Source organism: Mytilus californianus, unplaced genomic scaffold, assembly GCF_021869535.1.
Source record: "Mytilus californianus isolate M0D057914Y unplaced genomic scaffold, xbMytCali1.0.p SCAF_11, whole genome shotgun sequence".
Lineage (NCBI taxonomy): Eukaryota > Metazoa > Mollusca > Bivalvia > Mytilida > Mytilidae > Mytilus > Mytilus californianus.
The window spans coordinates 23,344,625-23,367,209 of NW_026262593.1; the positions used below are offsets into that span (position 1 = coordinate 23,344,625).

Genomic DNA, 22,585 nt, shown 5'->3' on the forward strand with positions numbered 1-22,585 from the left:
ATTCGGCGAGTGAAACTAGTTTGTGTTACTTTGGGAATATGCAGTGTAAAGTGCAATTACAATTACTAGTACACAATTTATGAAAACACTATATATATTCCATGGAAACGCGAGGTAATGTTCTCCCCTAATGAATACAGGTGTTGCTGTATTAATGCATAGCATATGAAAAGGTCAGAAGGGTAACAAAATTATATGGAAAAGTTAAAATTGTGTAATTTTTTTGATATGTTTTTTATATAGGTATAGGATTTGGAATGATCTGTTTAACGGGTATCGTCAGTATATACTACAATGTGATCCTTGCTTGGGCCCTGTATTATCTGGTGAATTCATTCTATCCTACAATACCTTGGAGTACGTGTACAAATGATTACAATACAGAACACTGCTACACGAGGATACAGCAGACGTATTTGAATATATCAATAAACACAACAGTGCTGTCACCAATAGTAGATGCTTTGAATTTAACCAGGAAAACAGCGACTGAGGAATTTTGGGAGTACGTATTTTGTTTGTGTTAATTTTTTTGTTTGTGTTATTTGTTCTTGTTTTTGTTTTTTGTTTTTTTAGGATATCCAATAAATATTGAAATATCTTTAACATATAGAACCATGTGCAAAACAGTGTAGACGAGACCATTGATTGGCGCGCTAAACTATCCCATTGACTGGGTCAGATTAGGTGAACGTTCGTCTGTAACACCCACAACTCACGACGTATTTATTACAGACATTTAAACTGTGGGGTTGCCAAAGGGTCTCAGTGCCTAAATAAAATAATTCGAAAAACTAATCAGGAATAACTTTTGTGTTTTGATTTATATTGAATACTTAAACGTTCTTTACTTGTGCTTTTGTTATGTTTTGATAATCAATTTTTATGATATCGCACGTTCTTTCAGCAAAAAAGGATTTAACTGGCTTTAAAATTTACAATGCATGTGTTCATTATAATCTTTTTTTCGAACGTCAAAGCGATTTAACAATTGCGGTTGTCTAATTATGTCATCTTTTAACTTTTATCTGGTCAAAATTTTATTTTAGAACGAATGCATGATCAACTTTGAAAAGTGTGCAAACACAAAACATATAGACAAAATATACTTCTTTCCTGTCTTTTTCGTACTTGCAAGTTATTAGACAGTAATAGACATTTTCGAAAACTATTCGATACCGACGCTTACACCTACGCCTATGCCTGCAGGTAGCCTTTTTGAGAAGGGGTCATCTCAACATGTACAGCGACCACAGGCATTTTAATTATATTTTTTCTAATCTACATTTTATTTTGGATGCTTTGCTACTTTATTAGGTCTGTTTAGTGGCTGAGAATTGATCGATCTGAATATTGTACTTTGTAAAAAAAAAGAATAATAAAACTTTAATCAGAAACAGGAACGTGTAAAGTCTTTTAAAGCGTGAAACAACGTGTAGACATAAAGATGATTGTATTTGTATGTGTTATCTTGGTGTAATCAGGGGTGTACGGAATTTTACACCGGTGTTGAAAATACATTGTAAAATTTCGTACATCCCTGACAACACCAAGAAAACGAATTTATTTCTTATGAAACTTTCCTTTACTAATTTTTATACCTGGGTATAAAATTGAAAATTTTTTAGGAAGAACTTCTACTTCACAATTCAACACTAGTTTTGCCGCGCACGTTGTCAATTATAATTTTGATACACGTTTTTGTTTGTAAAGGTGGGGAAGGGGATCAAAATTTTATTTTTGTGGGTTTTTTTTTGTGTTTACCCTTTTTGGTTTTGGTTTTTTTTTTTTTGGGGGGGGCATTTTTTTTTTTGTAAATTTGAAATTTTTTTATTACTTTTTTGCATTTCGTTTTTATTTTTTTTCTCAGTTATTTTATTTTATACTCGAGTCACCGAAACTTCCATTACAAACCCTAAGACCTGTTGACTTACATTGATTTAATATACGCTTATCCTTGCTTCATAAGAAATAAGATATAACATACTTAATTTATGTTCCGAATTCTTTTTAGCAATACAATTCGCCAATTGTATATTCTACCGCAACACTGTATTCCATTTGAATGGTTGCAAACGGAGACAATAAAAAAAAAGCAGATGGAATGTCACAAATTCTTTACTGAAAATACTGTGAAAGTACTTTTATTCGTGGGGTACCAATTTTCGTGGTTTCCGTTGTTGGCTTTATCCACGAATTTGACTGTCCAACGAAATAAAATAACTGTTGTCCAATTCCAGACATGGAAAGATCCCCATGTATGTTTGATTACATGGATACGGTCATATAAAGCAACGTACTATGAACTAAATATACATTTTTTTTTGTACAACTTCAGACCGGATTTTACCCATTTAATCTTTAAAAAATCTAAAATGTACGACTGTTAACATTTTAATTCTCATGAGAAATAGTTTTTGATCGATGAAAGTCAGATTTCCGGTAATGATATGCGATAATGAAATGTTCCTTTTTTCATAATTCTCATACGAAAAAAAAATACTGATTTCATTTTGGGTTTGCTTTTTTATGTCATAATAATTGATTCAACAATTCAAAATTCAGTGTAGACGACTTTTCGAAAATGTCTAATAGGGCTATTAGGATTAAGCCTTGTGAAATTTGCATTTACGTTTTTGAACAGGTAAAATGTATAGTTTGGTGAACTTTTCTGTTAACTACTATACTTGTGAAAAACCCTTGACAACAGAAACATATTCATTTTTTTTAATCGACCCAATTTACATAGTATAAATGGACGACTTCGTACATTTTATGATCGCAAATAAAATATGTATATAATATACTGTGCACTGTAGTTCGTATACTAGTATATACTTTGGCAACCCCACAGTTTGAATGTCTATAATAAATATGTCGTGAGTTGTAGGCGTTACAGACGAACCTTCACCTAATCTGACCCAGTCAATGGGGTATTTTAGCGCGCCAATCAATGGTCTCGTCTACACTGTTTTGCACATGATTCTATATCTTAGGCACTTTCATATTCAACTTCGAATTCATTAGTTTCGCCAACTTTAGGATTTAACCCTTTGGATGGAGTAAGATCATTACTTACTAGTATTACTCCAAAAATCAAAAATTAAAACTGTGTTTCAATTTTTGATGTATATTTGAATTAAAGGAGTATACTACTCGGTTGAAACATGACCCCAATGCGAACAATTTAAATATGAATTTACTATGATTTACTGTGAATTGTATTAGAATAAATTATTTTTTGTTTAAGGCGTTAACAAATTTCATTCACAGTTCTAGGTCGCATTAAACTTGACAGTAGGTCATAAGCGGTCACGATAGCTGACACCCATTTGTAAAATTATGTTGTATCTCCGGGTGGGGGGGGGGGGGGGCTTCAATACTTAATTGATAGGGGTGTCGCTGGGGTTCGTTGACCCCAGCCGTTTCATATAATTTAGATTTTTAAAATGTATACCTTTTCATGTATTGCGTAGGTAAAAATGTAACCTTTTCCCATATTGTTTGGGCTTCATGTGGTGTGTTTGAAAAGTGGAATACCATAATCGAGAAGATATCGCCTTTGCTCGGAGCTCAGATCTGAGGATTCATTGTGTAATTTGTACTTACGGCTGTGAAAAAAAATACTGGGATTTTCATATAACAAGTAATAGGAACTTTATTGACCTTATCATATATTTTTGATAGGTTTCCCCATCTATTCAAACTTTTCAAGCTGAAAATGTTACATATTCCAGTGGTACATCCTATCACATATTATAAGGAAATCTACCCCCCCCCCCCGGGTCCCCCTGAGTGTAGTATACATTGATAACAGAAATAAGGTCAAAAGGCCTATGCCATCTGCAAAGAAAAAAATGGAGAAAAAAAAGTTTTTAGTTGCCTTGATATTTTTTAATATGTATTATAATAGGACAAACGTACAATATTGTCATTAATCGAACATGATCTATTCAAATATGACAAACTACTTTGATAATGTGTACTAAAGTCGACCAATCAAAAATCTACATGAAGTTTCCTCAATGTGACTCGACTGGGATTAGTAACGGAAAACTGCCCCTGGAAAATAGGGTGTAGAAATGAAAAAATTGGAAACCCGTAAAACATATTTTTTATGTATATTGGGGTATAGGATTTAAGATGATAGTAAAACTCAGATAAAATGACAATCATTTGAATGTTGGCATCACAGTAGCAAACAATTCATAAATATTGGCTTTAACCCGCTGTATTTTTATGCACCTGTCCTTAGTCAGGAGCCTGTTGTTCAGTGGTTGTCGTTTGTTGGTGGGGTTCATAAGTGTTTCTCGTTTCTCGTTCTTTTTATATAGATTAGACCGTTGGTTTTCCTGTTTGAATTGTTTTACACTAGTCTTTGTGGGGCCCTTTATAGCTTGCTGTTCGGCGTGAGCCAAGGCTCCGTGTTGAAGACCGTACTTTGACCTATAATTGTTTACCTTTTACACCTTGTGACATAGATGGATACTCATACCACATCTTATTTATATTATATGGCAGCCTCCGTTTTATCAATTTCCTTTTCTTCTTTATATTATATGGCAGCCTCCGTTTTATCAATTTCCTTTTCTTCTTGTTGTTATGTCGGAGAAAGTTAAACAAAGATGCTCAATGATAAAATGAAAACAATAATAAAAAAAAAAATATATTCATAATATTACTTTCAGAAATAAAGTTCTTGAAATAACAGATGGCATAGGTGAGCCAGGTGGTTTAAGATGGCAGCTTGTGTTGTGTCTTTTAGCAGCATGGGGTATTGCATTTCTTTGTTTAATAAAAGGAATAGAGACGTCTGGCAAGGTAATTCTAAAATGTTAGAACCATACTGCATTAAATTATTTTGAGATTAATAATAATTTTAAAAAAAATCAGCACTTGCGTTGAAAGATGTGAGATGTTTTTCATTTACAACTTGTGCCATGTCCACTCCATAGGGTACGACAAGAGGATTTCCGAACATCGCCACCTTAAAAGGCAAGTGTGTTACGACATGGTTGAAATCGTTTCTATTGTCGTATATTTAAGACTCAATTTAAAATTTTCCTTTTTGTACCTTTACGGTTCGTCTAAGAATCAACATTATTGACTTGTTTTGATTAGCTTTAAGCTGCTGTAGTTATTTTGAACAAATACATTCAGTCTAATAAACTATGGACCGTTATCAATACTAAGTATCTGCTATTATTGCTTTAAAAACGTCAAATGATTTTCACTTTTCTTTATTAAAAAAGCAAGGTTCGAACTATACAATATTTTTTTTCATAAAGTTGGGGATCAGAATATATTTTTAGGAAAAACCCATACCACCCCACCCCCACCCCCTGTTGTTAAATGGTCGTTCCCTAAATGATATCTACGTACGTATACAAGAACAATAGTTTTCATATCTTTCATCAATGGTTATCATTACGAAAGATATATTTAAGGATGTTCGCTACTCTGTTTCAAAATAACAAGCTTTTTAAAAGACTGTTATAAATTGATAGTATATAAATAAAGGAACTAAAAAAGCAGAAAAAAGTGAAGGGTCCGTGTGCTTGTTTTCGAGATATAAGCCATTGCAAATTTGGCGGGAAATACTTCTCTCTAGATTTTTCGTACATTTAACATTGGCGCCTTTTTTTCTTTCAAAAACGATGAAAAAATAACAAGGATTTTAAAAGATTTTCAAAGATGACATTTTAAACTATATGTAATCAAATTATGGAAAGAAAAGTAGGGGTTAGTGGGCAAAATTTTTAATCTACATGGATAAAACCAGAGGATTCCGAATATCTGGCAAAAATTCAAAAACAAGAGGAGCGAACATCCTTAAGCAGGTTTGTTAAAGGTCTACAACACAACATTAGAAAAAACTTTAAAAATGTAATTCTGTTTACAGGTTGTGTATGTGGCAGCAACAGTACCGTATGTGTTTTTGACGATACTTCTTATTCGTGGGTTATTATTTGACGGGGCTAGTGAAGGTCTGCTGTATTTTGTTAAACCTAGATGGGATCAACTGTGGAAATTTTCAGTAGGTATATCAGCGGACTATTGTGTATTATTATACAATGTAAGTACGTTAATGTACATATTAATCTTTGACAAAACCGTACGTTAAAGAAATTATACTTAATACTATACAGGGTTTATTTACTTGTCCTATTAAAGTTTGGCATGCAAGTGGACTTAGAAAAATAAGGTATGCAGTGTTTTAAAAAAGATGAAAAAATAGAGAAATATGCAGCTTCATTTTTCTAATAATAAATCAGTTAGTTAAAAACCCTTTTGATCGGAACTGTATGTGTGATACCACCTACATTCAATCATATGTGCAATGAGTTTCACGTTCCCCTAAAATGTTCTCTTTATTTTGACAATTTTTCTAATTATTTGCTATTTGTTTAATCTTTTTAAGACATGGGGAGATGCTGCAGTGCAAATATTTTACTCGGCAGGACTCGGATGGGGAGGTGTTGCGACATTGGCTAGTTATAACAACTTCCATAATAACACTAAAAGGTACAATTACAGAAAAAAAGTCATTATGCCGTGTGACTCCTATTAGTCGTGAATATACATTCTAGTTAAACACTCAGTACACAATCCTCAAGAATAGCTATAGAAAGAGTTATGATTACTTATGTATCTTCCGTCCGATAGGAGACCACTAACTGTCGAAAATTCGTTTGGCTCTACAGTAAATATACATACGGGGTAATATCCGATCGGGTAAGACGCATTAACACAAGACACTTGTGAAAACACAAAACTCTATAATCATTGAAAAACGGGAGGCTGCTGTTTCATCAACTTTATTTCTTTGGTCATCGTAATATCAGATCCAAACACTTGGTATAGAAATCGCTAATTTTATATTATGTCATTATCCAACAAATCCTAAACTTGCATCAATTGATATTTTATAGTGTGTCTTTCTATGTTGTGATGTTACACTATTGTTTCAGATAAGGGTGAAGGTTGGTACCTATCAAAACGTTTAAACTCGCTGCATTTGTTTGCACCTGTCATAAGTCAGGAATATGATGTTCAGTAGTTGTCGTTTGTTGATGTGTTTCATAAGTGTTTCTCGTTTCTCGTTTTTTATATAGATTAGACCGTTGGTTTTCCCGTTTGAATGGTTTTACACTAGTCATTTTTGGGACCCTTTATAGCTTGCTGTTCGGTGTGAGCCAAGGCTCCGTGTTGAAGACCGTACTTTGACCTATAATGGTTTACTTTTACAAATTGTGACTTGAATGGAGAGTGGCACTCATACCACATCTTCTTATATCTATAAACATTTGCCACAATATGCAACTAACAACAACCAGTAATACTTTAAGTTGTATTTTTTCCCTACCTGAATTCACCGAAAAACTCATAGTTAATTTAAAACATCAGTGAGCACCATATGACTGAACATGCATGCATCTTAAAATATTCTAAGAGAGTTCAACTGGATATATTTGAACTACAATAAGAGTAAAACCAAGGTCACGAATTTCAGGCAGATATAGTATTACGGTATGTTTGAGTGATTGCTATAAAATTCTTACACCAGATAACTTCTATAAAATTGGTTGTTTTGTTTTTGCAAGTGCTACTGGTGAAACAAATCTACTAATCCTTTCGGAACACATTAAAGGTTTTCACATTCGTTTTTTGTTGTGATTCGTGTTTACCGTGAGTTGCTTAATCTTCAGTTCCCTACACTGTTTTTTGTTGTTGCATCCCTTTTTTTTGCCTTGATGTCGTTTGTCGCTCTATGATTTTGTTGTTGTCACTGTCTGTGTGGTTTCTACTTTAATTCTTATGAATATGTGTACGAAAAAGAAAAGAAGACAAAAAAAAAAACAAAAAACCACGATCCCTCCCCCTTCGTAAAATTAAAATGTTCTATATATGTTATTATTAACCAACTTACTACAATATGTATAGAAATGCCCATGCTTTATAACAGGAAAATTTCGACAACTGGTCATTATGAACGGAGAAATTGCTACAGCCATGCATTACGAAATCTCAGTCATGCATTACGAAATCGCACCCGTGCATTACGAAATCACAGCCATGCATTATGAACAGATGAAACGAGACATCGATTAAATCAAAATGTCGTTTATTTCTTCAAATAAGTGACAACTTTTTTCAATTTTTTTTTAACTTAATATCATAAAAAAAAAGTTTAAATGATGTTCAGTGTTTTGTAACGACTTGAAACGAAAATATTACACAGCCTTTTTCGAGTACGACTTTCGATTATTATCACTGTTTCATTTCCGTTGATCAGTTATCAGAACGCAGACTACTCAGAGTAAGAATAGTTAAACTGTCTGATTTATTCTTCCCAGCTACTTTATATTTGCTAGATGAAATGAATTGTAATAGCATAAAATAAAGTACTTGGAAGAGAAATCAGAAATTACATCTGACAATGTTGACCAAAAATCCATCGTGAATGCGAAAAGACAAGTTCAGCTATGAATAATTTCCTGTATCTTCTTCACGGTAAGATTCGTACTCTTTGTTTAATCGAAGAATTAAAACCATTTACGGTAATAAAAGTGTTATGAAGTGGCTTATTTTTGTATTGGTCCTGTTATAGATTCGTGGTTAGCTGTATTTGGATCCGAGACTCGAAGACTGTTCTTGAATGAAGTTGCCTTGGTTGGTTAATAAAAGTATCAATATATGGACTTTTTCATATTGGCCCTGTAACATGCCCTTGGTATTAATAATGGCCTCGGACAGTTGTAATGGCCCTCGGCGCTGCCTCGGGGCCATTACAACCATCCTTGGCCATTATTTATACCTCGGGCATGTTACAGGGCCAATATGAAAAAGTCCATACATTAATACTATAGTAGTTATATTTAAACGTTAATATAAGTTTACTTCAGGTTTTATTGCATAATGTGAACTTTCAGCAATAATTTAAATGCATGATGAAGTCCATTCCAGTCATTCATAACATTTTTAACCGATTTTTGTGTAATTTTCAGAGATGTTATCATTTTATTAGTATTAGATGGTTTGACAAGTTTTTTTGCTGGATGTGTTATATTTGTAACCCTTGGTTTTATGGCAAAGCAATCTGGTGTTGCAATTAACGACGTTGTTGCGCAAGGTTTGTTTGTATTTTAGATTTGTGTTATGTCTGTTATTAGTATTACCTTAAAAACTTTTATTGGTCAAATTTACAATGCTTTAAATTGCAACATTACTTTATCAATCACATGAAGTCAGAAAAAAATGGAAAGAAAAGAAAGACAAAACAAAATTGTAACATCGATTTTTACTCCACAAATTATTTTCATTAGGAATTTCGCCTTGTTCGAAGGATATTAAATTTCACAGAATCAAAATGTCAAACAAAACATGCTGACTACTTTATTCTTGTAGGACCTGGCATAGCTTTTATGGTATACCCAGAGGCACTTGCGTCACTGCCATTGCCTCAATTATGGTCTGTTTTATTTTTCCTCACATTATTTACTGTTGGATTAGATAGTCAGGTAAATTATTAAGTTATGCTTAAAGATCATTATGTAAATATGATGTATAAAACGGGGGTCGTAATCTATGTCGCAGACCTTATTTCTTAAATGTACAAAGAGTCTCTCTCTTGGCTAATTATAATCTGGCTCTTAATAATGTTGCAGGCCATATCCTTAGTTTACCGCAGGCTGTTTGGGTTTCAAAACCCCTTTTTTACCCATCTATAAGTCCCTACATTTTAGAACGATTGAACCTGGACATTCACATAAAAAAGCGCTCAAAGCAGTTTAAAACGGAATAAATTCGGTAGTCCACATGTTAAAAAAAAAGGTCAATCAAATGTCTTCCTTTGAAGAAAAAGTTGGAAACCAAATTTAGTAATTTCAGTTTAATAATTCATATATTTTTTGCGTGAAACCCCCTGAGGGGTTCACGCTTATATATTGGCGAGTTTTGGAAGTACCTCTGGGCCACTCGATATCCTCAAAATCAAGATTCTCGGAACGTCTCGAAAATTTTCGATCATTTATACAGGTAGCTATAATTTATGTCTTTGATACGGTCCCTCTAGGGATATGCTACCACGTGACATTGTATATTTCAACAATCAAAGTTCATCTGTAGATTTGATAGTAAAACAATAAAGATTAGGTTGCAGTCAAAAAATCATTTATACGTTAGAACCTATTTGCCTTTAATAATGTGAATGTTTATTAAATATCAAGTAAAATGATAACGCAATTATATAATATGAATATGTTGAAAGATAGGGCACCTTTGGCAAAACTTAGGCTAAGTGCACACAATCTTGAAATTGAAAGAGGCAGGTACCTGCGAGTTAACAGAGAAGAAAGGTTGTGCAAATTATGTCATAATAATAATATAGAAGACGAAAAACATTTTATCTTGCGCTGTACAAAATATGAATCACAAAGAAATGTACTTATATCAAAATTGTCCAATTTTAAAAATTATGACAAACAATCCAAAACTAAGGATGAATATATCAAACTACTACTTAATAGCAAGTGTAGAAAAACACTTAGATTAATATCATCTTTTATTAATCAATCATTTGAATTAAGTAGCCTATTCTACATTAACCTATGTATATTAATATATATATAACTGCAAAATTTCATTGTTCGAAATGTGCCTATTAATATGCTATGTAGTATTGTTTAATTGCTGCATCATTACTATTTGTATACTAGTTGTATGGGCCGTTGCCAATTATTGTAATTGCGTTTGTGCTAATAAATATTTGTATTTGTTATAATTCATGCTTTGAGACGTACCCTGAACGCGTTGTGTTGTAGTATTTGATACAGCGTGCTGTTGTGCATTATGACAAACCTGGGAATACGGTTTATTGATATACAATGAACCAGAATCAACTGATTATTTCTGTACGTTTATAATTTGATATTTTGTATTTCAATCATAGCATGGGTAAATGTCGGAAAGCATGAAGAAAATTAAGAAAACGATATTTCTTTTCAATTTATCTTAGGCCAGTCGGAAACACAGTGGTCGGAAAGCAGAAATATAATCAAACAAAAGGACTTTTCTGTCAAAAATATCGAATTTCATTTATAGATACTACCAGACTAAGAGAATATTCATTATTAAGTTTAAACTGAGACTGAATTTATTCTTAAAAGGATAGTTAAAATTGTCATATATACGTGCATTATGTATCACAGGTTTGAACAGTCATTACATTTATGAAAATTATATGCAACGTATGAGTACCAATGAGCAGGGATGCTTATCCAAAGTTAGCTAAATATCTAAATTTTAAACGGTCGTGAATGAAAAAAATACTTGCATGGTTTCAATTCACAAGGACAGTAAATCCTTGCATGTCACAAAAACGTAAATAATATTTTACAATAATCATAACAAAATTTAGTTACTATCATAATGTTAATTATTTTATACTGTTTTAGAATGGATTTATAAGTCTCTGCTTATTATTTGTATAGCAATATATTCATATAGTGGACTGTTAGACTTTAAAAAGAGATTGGTTTGATAAATAAAATGCCCATCCGTTAATACTTGACGTTTGTGTTTATTGATATTATAAAATAATATTCTAGATTTTCGGAAAAAAATCACTAACAGGTATGTAATTCTTTTTTTGTTTGTTTGTTTTAAAAGTTCAACCTTATAGCATCTAAATATTTGTACTTTGGTACAAATGCGTATTCTTATCCAGAGTATCAGTGCGAATGCTGTCTATTAACTATTTCTTGCGCAAAAATACCACGTGCATGCATAAATATTGATTTCACTCGTAAATGCGAATTTTCGCTTTTCTATCTAAAATTCAGGACACGGCAGTAAGAGCTTGACATTTGACTTTCAAGCACGGTTATCATTTCTTCTGACCTCTAGCTGTTTCTCTCTTTTTTTTTTCAGTCCCTGTCCTATTTTAAACTTTGACATTTTCGAAATGCTAAGGATTTTCTATCTAAGGAATAGATTACTTAACTTCGTACTTTATTTGGCCTTTTTAACTTTTTTGTTATTCGAGCGTCACTGTTGATTCTTTGTAGACTTAACTCGCGTCTGGCGTACAACATTTTAATCTTGGTATCTTTTTATATCTACCGATCTTTTTATATAAATTGGTTCTTTTGAGAGTATGTTTAGGTATTCATAAAACTTCTGAAAATTAGATATTTTTCAAAACCAAGTTTTCCTGTGAATATTTGGATTGATTTAAGTAAAATTAGGAAGTCCTTAAAATTTGAGAATTTTTATGAGACCAAAATAAGTCTCTATATAAGAGGTCACAATGAAGCTGGTGTGTTACTCTCAAAAAAAATATACGAAACCTTCTTATATAAGTTGCATGCCACAGGGTTTCACTTCACATGAACATTGGACTTTAAATTTATCTATACAACATCTACCATGAGTACAGACAGCTTCAGTAACGAGTTGAGAATAATAGAAGGCATCCAAGCAGGAAACAAAATATGAAGATATGATAGATAAAATAAATGCATCCAGATTATTAAGCAAACTGAGTGCTTAAATCTATATTGCGATTGGTTTGTGCAATTTGAATTAGACATCCGGTGTGTAGAAACTGGGATTTACAAAGGGTTATGAAAAAAATATGTACATTCCCAAGTAATAAATAAAATAGTCGAGCTTTAAAATGTATATTAAAAAAGAAGCTGTATATATACACTTTTCTATTCACAACAATCCAACATTGCTTTCAACTAACTTGTGCTAGAATCTACACACAATTGCATATTTTTAATAAAGGTGTTTTAACATCATCATTATTTTATTCTATTCACAGTCAATTATTTCAGGAACATATACTGTTCCCAGATTATTTCAATTCAAAAGCAAACAAAAATTTAGCAAGAATTTTTTGGTGACCAGTCAGCGGTCTTGGGTTCACGTATTGCTTTTCTTTTTTTAAAGAAAGCAACTTGTTTTTTTTTTATTTTAACAAAATAAGGATTACGTTCTTCAAGGTAAATTCCAAAATTGAATTAAGAAATTCTCATGTACAATTTACTTTTAGAGAAATAAAATTTCTGGTACACCACATTAGACCAATTGACGTTTGATTGTCATTATTCTGATTTTTGACATCTTGAATAATTTGGTCCTGACTGTATTGGCATTAACTTACCTTCATTAAAGCAAAACGATCTATTGGAATTTTTTGGGGGAAGAGAAAGGTCGAGGGAATTGTCATCTCCAGATGTTACTAGGCAAGCTGTCTTAAACTGCAAATCTTTGTGAAGATATATCAATCAATTAACTTAGAAAATTTGAAATTATTCAATACAATAATCTATGACCCTCAACCTCATGTACCACTAGGTACTTTTGGTTATATTCGCTATTACGCGAATACACTTTGCATGTGTTTAAAAAATACATAGTTGTATCAAATTTTAGGAATACCTTTCAAAACTATAAATGATTATTACGAAATACTGACATGTCTTATCTGCAAACTTCGTTCTGTCCTTCGATTCTGCATATTCATAATTTTAAAAGTTGATTTATTGTTTATTCCGCTTCGTAACACGGACCTTTCAATTACAAAACATATGTTATGCAAAAAAAATTTAATATCACAATTTAATTATATATTATTTCAAAGACACTAAACTATCACAATCCAGACCGAAGTTTTGCAAAGATCTGATGTAAAGTACCATAATCAACTCATCTGATTCTAAAACCTTATATATTTTTGGGGAATGGTGGTTGCATGATATCATTTAGGAATTATATTTCTTTCATTATTATAGATGGTCCATATTCAAACGATGACTGTAGCAGTATTTGATAACTTTCCCAGAACAAATAAAAAGAAAACCATAGTTACTTTAATCGTCTGCATTGCTGGGTTTTTACTTGGATTAACATGTCTAACGCAGGTAAAGTGAATTCTTCTGTAAAATTATATCACTTAAAGCGTCTATTCAGAAACGTTCCTTTAAAGTTGTATTGAATTGTAAAATATAATCATGACCAATGAACACCAAAAGCAAGCCTTGCTGTTTTCTATCCTAATATCTTTCTACATTGTCGGTCAATAGTGTTACGTAAAATTATATCGATTTATTTGAATAGATATAAGAAGATGTGGTATGAGTGCCAATGAGACAACTCTCCATCCAAGTCAAAATTTATAAAAGTAAACCATTATAGGTCAAAGTACGGTCTTCAACACGGAGCCTTGGCTCACACCGAACAGCAAGCTATAAAGGCCCCCAAAAATTACTAGTGTAAAACCATTCAAACGGGAAAACCAACGGTCTATTCTATATAAAAAACGAGAAACGAGAAACACTTATGAACCACATCAACAAACGACAACTACTGAACATCAGATTCCTGACTTAGGACAGGTGCAAACAAATGCAGCGGGTTTAAACGTTTTAATGGTACCAAACCTTCACCCTTATCTGAAACAATAGTGTAACATCACAACATAGAAAGACACACTATAAAATATCAATCGATATGGCTTAACTCAATCAAAAGACATATTAACACCAGTGAACATACAATGAACAAATAAATTTGATCTATGATACAATGTAAATACAAAACAAATAAACTAAAGGATGAATAATTGAAGTAACATGGTATACCGCTGTGAAATGTTAAACAATTTAAGAAAAACGTCCAGAGCCACACATTTTTAGCCTTTTCATGGCGAAGATAAATTAATAATTTAACCCAAAGCGTTAATTTAGATCAGTTCCTTGGATCGACCAGGATGAAGTGCTGAAATTTCGACAGCAAATGAAAGTGTGTAAGTTAGAAGCTAGTACAAAGCCGGGTTCATTGCATAAACAATTTTTTGTCCCGAAAATGAATTTAACTTGCCAATGGACGTTAAACAGATATTTTCGTCATCACGAATTTTACTGCCGTAGGCATGACCATGTTTCAAAACCCATGTCCAGCCTCGTTTTCGTAAAACTATGAAAAGTGTATATAACTATACACATGTAAGATATTATGCATTGCACACTAGCATTTCTGAAGCGATGCACCGGATCGTAATAAATTTCAAGTAGTGTGTGCAGTACCATTATGACATTCTAAAAACAATAAAATAAAATAATTCAAAAGTATATCATTCACAAATAGTGACAATTTGCTCTTTTGATATTAATGTAAACGCAACACATCGTATTTTAAAACCCCTATGATGCACTTTAAAAAAAAAAATGAAAAGTAAACAAGTTCTTTCAATGTATTTTATCGTCGCGATATAGCCTTTTTGCGCTGAACCGGCGTAAAGTAAACATCATTCAATCAATCAATTAATGCATTTCAAAAACATTTGGTTACATGTTACTGTAACAGTTTAGTCTCGCATCGACTTTTTTCTGTTCAGAAACATGCGATAAATACCATAGGGGTCAAAATCAAAACTCACATATTTTCATCCAAACAAGGGACAACATGCAAAGAAAAATTGTGTATCTGCATCACGTTTTGAAAGTCTTTGATATAGACGTTCATTAAGTTGGAAATGTGCCATCTAAAGTATACATTTCCATTTGTTTTTTATCAAAAATTTGGAATTTGTAAACGTGTCAATCTGAAAACAAAAATGCTCGATCACTGTTCTGAATGCATTTTCTAAGGAGTCTCCAAAATCTAAGAACGATTAGGTCAACTTTCAAAGAACATCGTTTTTTTTAATTATTAAATGGAAAATACATGTAGATGTTGTGTTTCTATTGGCACACATTATATATGCATGCATCATTTCAGGGTGGTATCTATGTTCTACAGCTTATGGATTGGTATGTCGCTAGTGTTTCAATAATGATCCTTGTCTTCATGGAGATGTTTGTTCTAGCATGGATATATGGTAAATGCAAGTGTTACATATTAAATTGATCATAGATACCAGGATTAAAAAAAATTAGGTCAGACTCGTGTTTCATCTATACAAAACACTCATCATGCAGTGACGCTCGAATAACAGAAATTTAAAAAGGCCAAATAAAGTACGAAGTTGAATTTATAATTGATCAAAAAAGCTCTGTTCACTTTTTAAACATTTAGGTTCTTACAAATGAAGTGATGTGATAACTAAGAAGCTATTTGACTGATGTCTTAGATAATAAACTAAGTAACTTGCAATTGAATTGTTACTTTTTAACATAGTTTTATCTTTTAACTATTATTATTTGGTTGATTTTTTAGGTGGTTTTGTTCCATAAGGGGGTTTTGCAATTAATTTCTATACCCTTTACAACAAACATATAGAAATTTGGATTACTAGGATTATCTTATTCTATAAACTGTTGGAGACAATTCGGTTGTTCTCAAACTTAGAATTTTCTTTAAAACAGAGGCGAAAGATACCAAAGGGACATTCAAACTCACAAGTCGAAAATAATTGACAACGCCATGGCTACAAATGAAAAAGACCAACAGACAAATAATGATACAAAAAACACAACATAGATAACTAAAGTCTGAGCAACACGAACCCCACCAGTCGATAAAAGCAGCTATAAAATGCACAATTTCTTGATTGGACGCTTTGTTATCCTTGTAAAGTCCTTTCATTGTCCCGTCGATACTTTTTGAAATCTACGTATTGCAATGGACATCGATTCAAATCATGAGTGTAAAGGGTTGTTATAACATGTTGTAGTATCCATTACGATGTATTTTTCTATTATTTCAGGACTCGATAGATTAGGCAAAGACTTTGAAATGATGACAGGAAATAGCCTCGGAATACTCTGGAAGATAGGAATAGGTTTGACTACCCCGTTTGCCTTACTTGTTAGTATGACCGTACTCTGACGCTTAGGTACTGGCCATTCACCTTTGTGAGGGTGGGGGGAGGAGGCTTTTTTAAAAGCATAATCCTAGATTCTAAATTTCTTGAAAACAATAGTTAGCATCAGACAGGAAGTGGAAACAATAATTTATTATAATTTGTTTCCATTTGAATTTAGGGAAACAATAATATCAAAAACAATTTCTCGTTCCTGTATGTTAGTGACCAAATATTATATTTGTTTTTTATCAAAGTCGAGAAAAAAAAATGTCCTGAAAAAGCCCTAACTAAATGGTCTTAGATATCCGAAGTAATAATTTAGTAAACCGATTTATTACCATTTCACTGAAATAAAATAAAATTATGCGAAGATTATTATCGACTTTGATAGTTACTGTATACTTAACAATGCATATACATAAAAGGATCCATAACATGGATGATTTTTTTTATCATTATGCAAAATATTTCTACCACGGTATGTGCTTTCAGTTTGAAAAGCAGGTGGATAGTTGAAGTATATTGACAATTAGATTTTTACTGATTTAAAATCCAACTTTGTCTTATCTCTCAGGACAAATGATTAAACCTAAAAAAGTAATTATATACTGGTTTACCTATAAAGTCTTCGTCGCATTTTGTTCTGGAACAAAATAGAGCTTCGTGACAGCAACTTACCTTCTAGAGTTATTCCCCTTTATAACATGGAAAATTGCAAATTCGTTTCCGCACTCTTACTTATTATAAGTTTACCTCGTCCAAATTTTATGAAACTCATACACAATGCTAAGAACCAAAAACACACAGACATACATTTGTAGTTCGAATTTGGGCAGCGATTCACTTACGGTTCTAGAGTTATGCCCCTTTATAATATGGAAAATTGCAATTTTCTTCGTTTACGCACTCTAACTTAAGTTTTCCTGATCCAAATTTTATGAAACTCGTACACAATTCTTAGAACCAGAACTAGCAGACAGAGTTCAAATTTGGGCCGCAAGTCATTTACCGTTCTAGAGATATGCCTCTTTTTAACTTAGAAAATTGCAAAGCTTGAGCGGGGGCATTCGTGTCCACAGACATAAAATTATTCTTCTTTTATTTTATCCTGTAAATCTTAGACTTAGATGCTTTTCTTGTAGTTTGTGTGGATTTTTAGTTTAGTTCAGCATTCCCCAGTGACTTATGGGGACCAATCCTACCCTAAATGGTCTATTGGAATTGGTTGGATGATTGCACTTATATCACTGGTGCCTATTCCTGTTGTAATGGTATATACACTTACAAAGGAAAAAGGAAATTTCTTCGAGGTAAGAGTCTAACACAAAACAGTTAATATACATCCCAGATTGTTTATACAATAAACAATATCAAATGTTTACAACTGTATTAATTTTACTGCAACATATGCACATATATATACAGACCAATGATGTCTCTTCAGTGATGCTCGAATAAAATTAAATGTAAATCCAAAATCTCAATAAATACAACCATGTGCTCTTCTTGCCAATTATCCTTTTGAAAACTTTGCTTTTAGTGAATAGAAGATAATGCTTCATTATAATAATTTTGAAAACTATTCTAAAAAGTTTCCTTTTGAGGAACCTGTACAACATTTTTTTTGCTCACAAAGTGCATGTATGAAGGTACTACTAGTATTCCGATATCAGTTCAAGCACCATCTGTCAAGCTGCAAGCAAAAAGGAATGAAACAACCAAAACCAAACAAAAGCGTGTAAACTCCAAACGTATTAAACTTACTAAGTATGTATCACAAGACATTTAATAAAAAAATCAAAGGATAAGGGGTATCCATTCAGGACACAAATCAGTACATGCACAGCAAAAAACACACAAAACGCTCAAAGTCACATTGATTGCATTAGTACAGTGCAATATGCAACACGTTTTCTTGACTCAGGAAAATGGCAATTGATAAAATAATCATGGCAATATTTATTTTGTTAGATATCAGAATCTTAAGAATCAGAAACTTGATTTTTTGTACATTTATGTAACACTGTTATGACTGATGATTAATTTACCATTTTAAAGAACGATTAATACATTTTTCCAGTTGAAATTTGCGTCAACGTCGATATTCATTTATTAGTGATTTTTCCGACACTAAAACTGTTCTCTCTAAAATATCTATATATATAACTGAACTGATATATTTAGTTGACATTTCCCAACTTTGCATGAGGGTGTAGGAACCTAAGTTTCTTGACAATTTCATAATTTGTCAACCGGGAATTTTATAATAGTATGTTACCAATCATATCAGTAACGAAGCACTGACTACTGAGCTGCTGATACCGTCGGGTATTACTTTGTAACAGTCCAACAGAGTGCGTATCGACATATTGCTAGGAAATGACACTTAAAAAGTAAAAAAGTTCTCACTTTTATCTTTGTAGAGACTTCGACATTCTGTGAAACCGCTTCCTTCCTGGAGACCAGCAAATGACGAAGATATTAATGATAATGCAGAGCTAGAAAAATTAAATTATGTGTCACAAGAAGAGACAAAAACAGTCGTTTAAAACCGAACTGATTGAAATGTAGACCCTTCACTTATAATGATTTGACAATACTATCTAATTATTACATGGCATTTTTCATAGCAGATGTATTATCAGCCCAAGGTTCAATGTCAGCCCAAGAGCCGAAGGATCGAGGGCTGATATTGACCGAGGGCTGATAATACATCTGATATGAAAAATGACATGTTATGATCCTTTTATCATATGCTTCAACAATGGAGAAAAAGAACAGTTTAATATATTGATCCTAGTATTTCTGAAGTAGAAGTTCAAATCTTTTTATCATATATTTCAGCAGAAAAAATACATACAAGAACTATTTTTAAAACTTTGAAAAAATGCATTTTATTGTATCATTTGTTTTGCATTATTCAAAATATATTTTCCTGTTTAATAATATTTGTTTTTGTCTATCCTTTTTTGTTATGTTTTTTCACTGAAAACGTAATATTGAGGTATGTTTTCCGGAATTTGCCGAGTGACACCGAATTGCCATTCGATTAAGTTACGGAAAGGCATGCGATAATAACCGGAAGCAGTTGATAAAGTTTTCATGTCATCCCGCTAAGCAGGAACGGGAACCCAATTACTTTCCCCATTACTTCCGAATGCAATTTTATCCAAATTGAGGGGCAGATTTTTAATTCCCTAAATTAGACTGCAAAATTTAAATTACTTTCTCATACTAGTAGCCCCCTTCATGGTTTCTGGGAGAATTCTTGGAAGGTCATGACCGGCATTTAAGAGAGCAATACTGTTTTGAGTATTAATAGGGTCATTTTATTAACTTCCTAGTTAAAATCGAAAATAAAATTTGGACCATTTACTCAGACAATCATCCACCCTATACATTTCAGAATCACTATAAATTTAACAGAAGTTGAAAGTTTAATGAATACCCTTTAGATATACTACAAATTTAAGCATCTTTACATAATTTTCATCTCGGTACAATATCCCATTTAAAAGATGGTAGATTTATTAAGGGACTTCATTCGTGGGTACTGGACTGGTATCCTTCAACTGGGATCCTATTCCAGCACCATTACGGAAAATATGGAATTTATGTAAATTTAATGCTATTATCATACTGTAAAAATTACAAGTTATTTGCTCTAAGTATATGATAATCCGTTTTACTTATGAAATTTCAGCCTTCATTGTTTTAGAGGTGTGAATCATTTCGATAAAACTAGAGGGTCCCAAAAAGGCTTTAAAACAGAAAGTAGAATGGAGCGTTTGCAGATTCTACGGTAAACGAAGCAGGGACAAAGCATCTGTGTTTCGATCAGATTGGTTTGAAATGTGAATATTTATCAATCTGTATTGTTTATATATTTAATGTTTCAATCAGTAGAAGTTTTCGTATTGTATAACAATAAGACACTACCTACAGAACGTAACTAAAAGTTACCTTGCAATAAGATATCATATTGTACCAGTGCAAATGAAGCTTTAAATTTGTGACTAAGCTGTGACAACCATATGTTTTAAAATGTTTGCTATACAATACAGTGGTTATTACAAGAATATTGGTGAATATTATCCCTCGTAGAATATAATAATATTGAACACTCAAACTCGCGCAATATAAAAATCTACTCGAGGAAAATGTTCACCAATATTTATGCGATTATCCATTTTAATTGTAGAGAAACATAATATTTCCAACAGAAAGTAACACACAAATATAGCTTCAAGTTATCGACGTCATCAGTGACAAACATATTTTTTGTTTTTAACTTTTTCAAGCTTTGATATAAAATAAAAGGTTATTGCATGAAGATTTGTGAATATCATCTCTCGTAGAATATAAAGTGCACTCGCTAGCTCGTGCAATGTAAAAATCTACTCCGGACAATATTCTTACAACAACCTTATAATATTCTAGAATTATATATTTTATAAAGATATATAAATACAATTTTTACCTTGAAATCAAATATATGTAATTTTTTTCTTACACTTTTGTCATTTTTCTCTCAGTAACAATCATTTAAAAAAAAATTTCTGACAACAATTGCGCTTAAGGCAAAACACAGATAACATCCTAAAAATACCAATTGTCGAACTTGCAGTCAAAAGAGACGCAAAATGACGGCAGAGAAAACCTGTTTTCTAAGATGATTTCATGTAACTTAGAATGACTTCAAAAATGAGTCAAATATTGGTTTCTGAGACGCAGATCTTTATTTCTTATTTAACATAACACTAACAAAAAAGGAATTGTGGTTTGGTCGCAAATAAGGCAACATCTTACTGTCCATTTAAGACCAAAGGACAAAGATTGCAACAATAACAGGTCACTGTACGACACTTCAACAATGATTAAAACCATGGCCATACCATGTAGTAAATTATAAAAGACACTGGGCTGAAAAAAATTGAGACAATTCCGAAGAAAATAAACGGCTTGATTTGTTCTACAATAATAAACAAACAAAAAACAAATATAGCAGAGGACAACCAACGACAACCACTGATGAAGAATAACAGACTCCTGACTTGGGACAGGTACATAAAGCATAGATATAGGAAGATGTGGTATGAGTGCCAATGAGACAACTCTCCATCGAAGTTACAATTTATAAAAGTAAACCATTATAGGTCAAGGTACGCCTTTAACACGGAGCATTGGCTCACACCGAACATCAAGCTATAAAGGGCCCCAAAAAATTACTAGTGTAAAACCATGGCGGTTTATAACATGTTTGTGAACGATGAACCCTATTCATGAACTTCTTAACCTAGGACAGTGGTCTAATAACATAACATAGCACAAACTCTATAAATCATTTGCTATGAACTTATCTGATCTGTGCTAAGCACACAAACAAAAAACAAAAGACACGAAATAACTATTATAGTACTTGAAGTTACTGAATGATCATAGTTCAAAGCCCAATTTAAACTTAGACATGCACTTTGTTCTCTTAGACTAAATATCAATATGTATACCTCCAACAGATTTAAAGTAAAGAGGTCAATCTGAGAAAAGCCTGATCACGTCATTTTTCTAAACACACTTCTTCTCATCCTGTTCTATTTGATATATAACATCCAATAATTATCCTTTATTATAGTTAATTTTACGCATTAAATATTTTTTATTTCATACATATCGTTTGCCTATCAGCATGTAAATATAGTTTTAGAACTTTTATTTTTGAACATACTAGGGGGAAGGTTTTATATAAGAGCAATGCTCATATTTCTTAAT

General features: G+C 32.3%; 1 protein-coding gene across 1 annotated transcript in view; it reads left to right on the top strand.

Annotated features, from left to right (window-relative positions):
- LOC127719749 (sodium- and chloride-dependent glycine transporter 2-like) overlaps positions 1-21,149 on the top strand; it is a 32,080-nt gene extending 10,931 nt beyond the window's left edge. Inside the window, exons 5-15 of the mRNA XM_052225993.1 lie at positions 244-505; positions 4,689-4,821; positions 5,903-6,037; positions 6,422-6,525; positions 9,009-9,133; positions 9,409-9,521; positions 13,803-13,931; positions 15,790-15,889; positions 16,718-16,818; positions 17,959-18,126; positions 19,240-21,149. Coding sequence (XP_052081953.1) covers positions 244-505; positions 4,689-4,821; positions 5,903-6,037; positions 6,422-6,525; positions 9,009-9,133; positions 9,409-9,521; positions 13,803-13,931; positions 15,790-15,889; positions 16,718-16,818; positions 17,959-18,126; positions 19,240-19,365 — 1,496 coding nt within the window. The 3' untranslated portion in view covers positions 19,366-21,149. The remainder of the gene's footprint in view (positions 1-243; positions 506-4,688; positions 4,822-5,902; positions 6,038-6,421; positions 6,526-9,008; positions 9,134-9,408; positions 9,522-13,802; positions 13,932-15,789; positions 15,890-16,717; positions 16,819-17,958; positions 18,127-19,239) is intronic.
- The last annotated feature ends 1,436 nt before the right edge of the window (positions 21,150-22,585 follow it).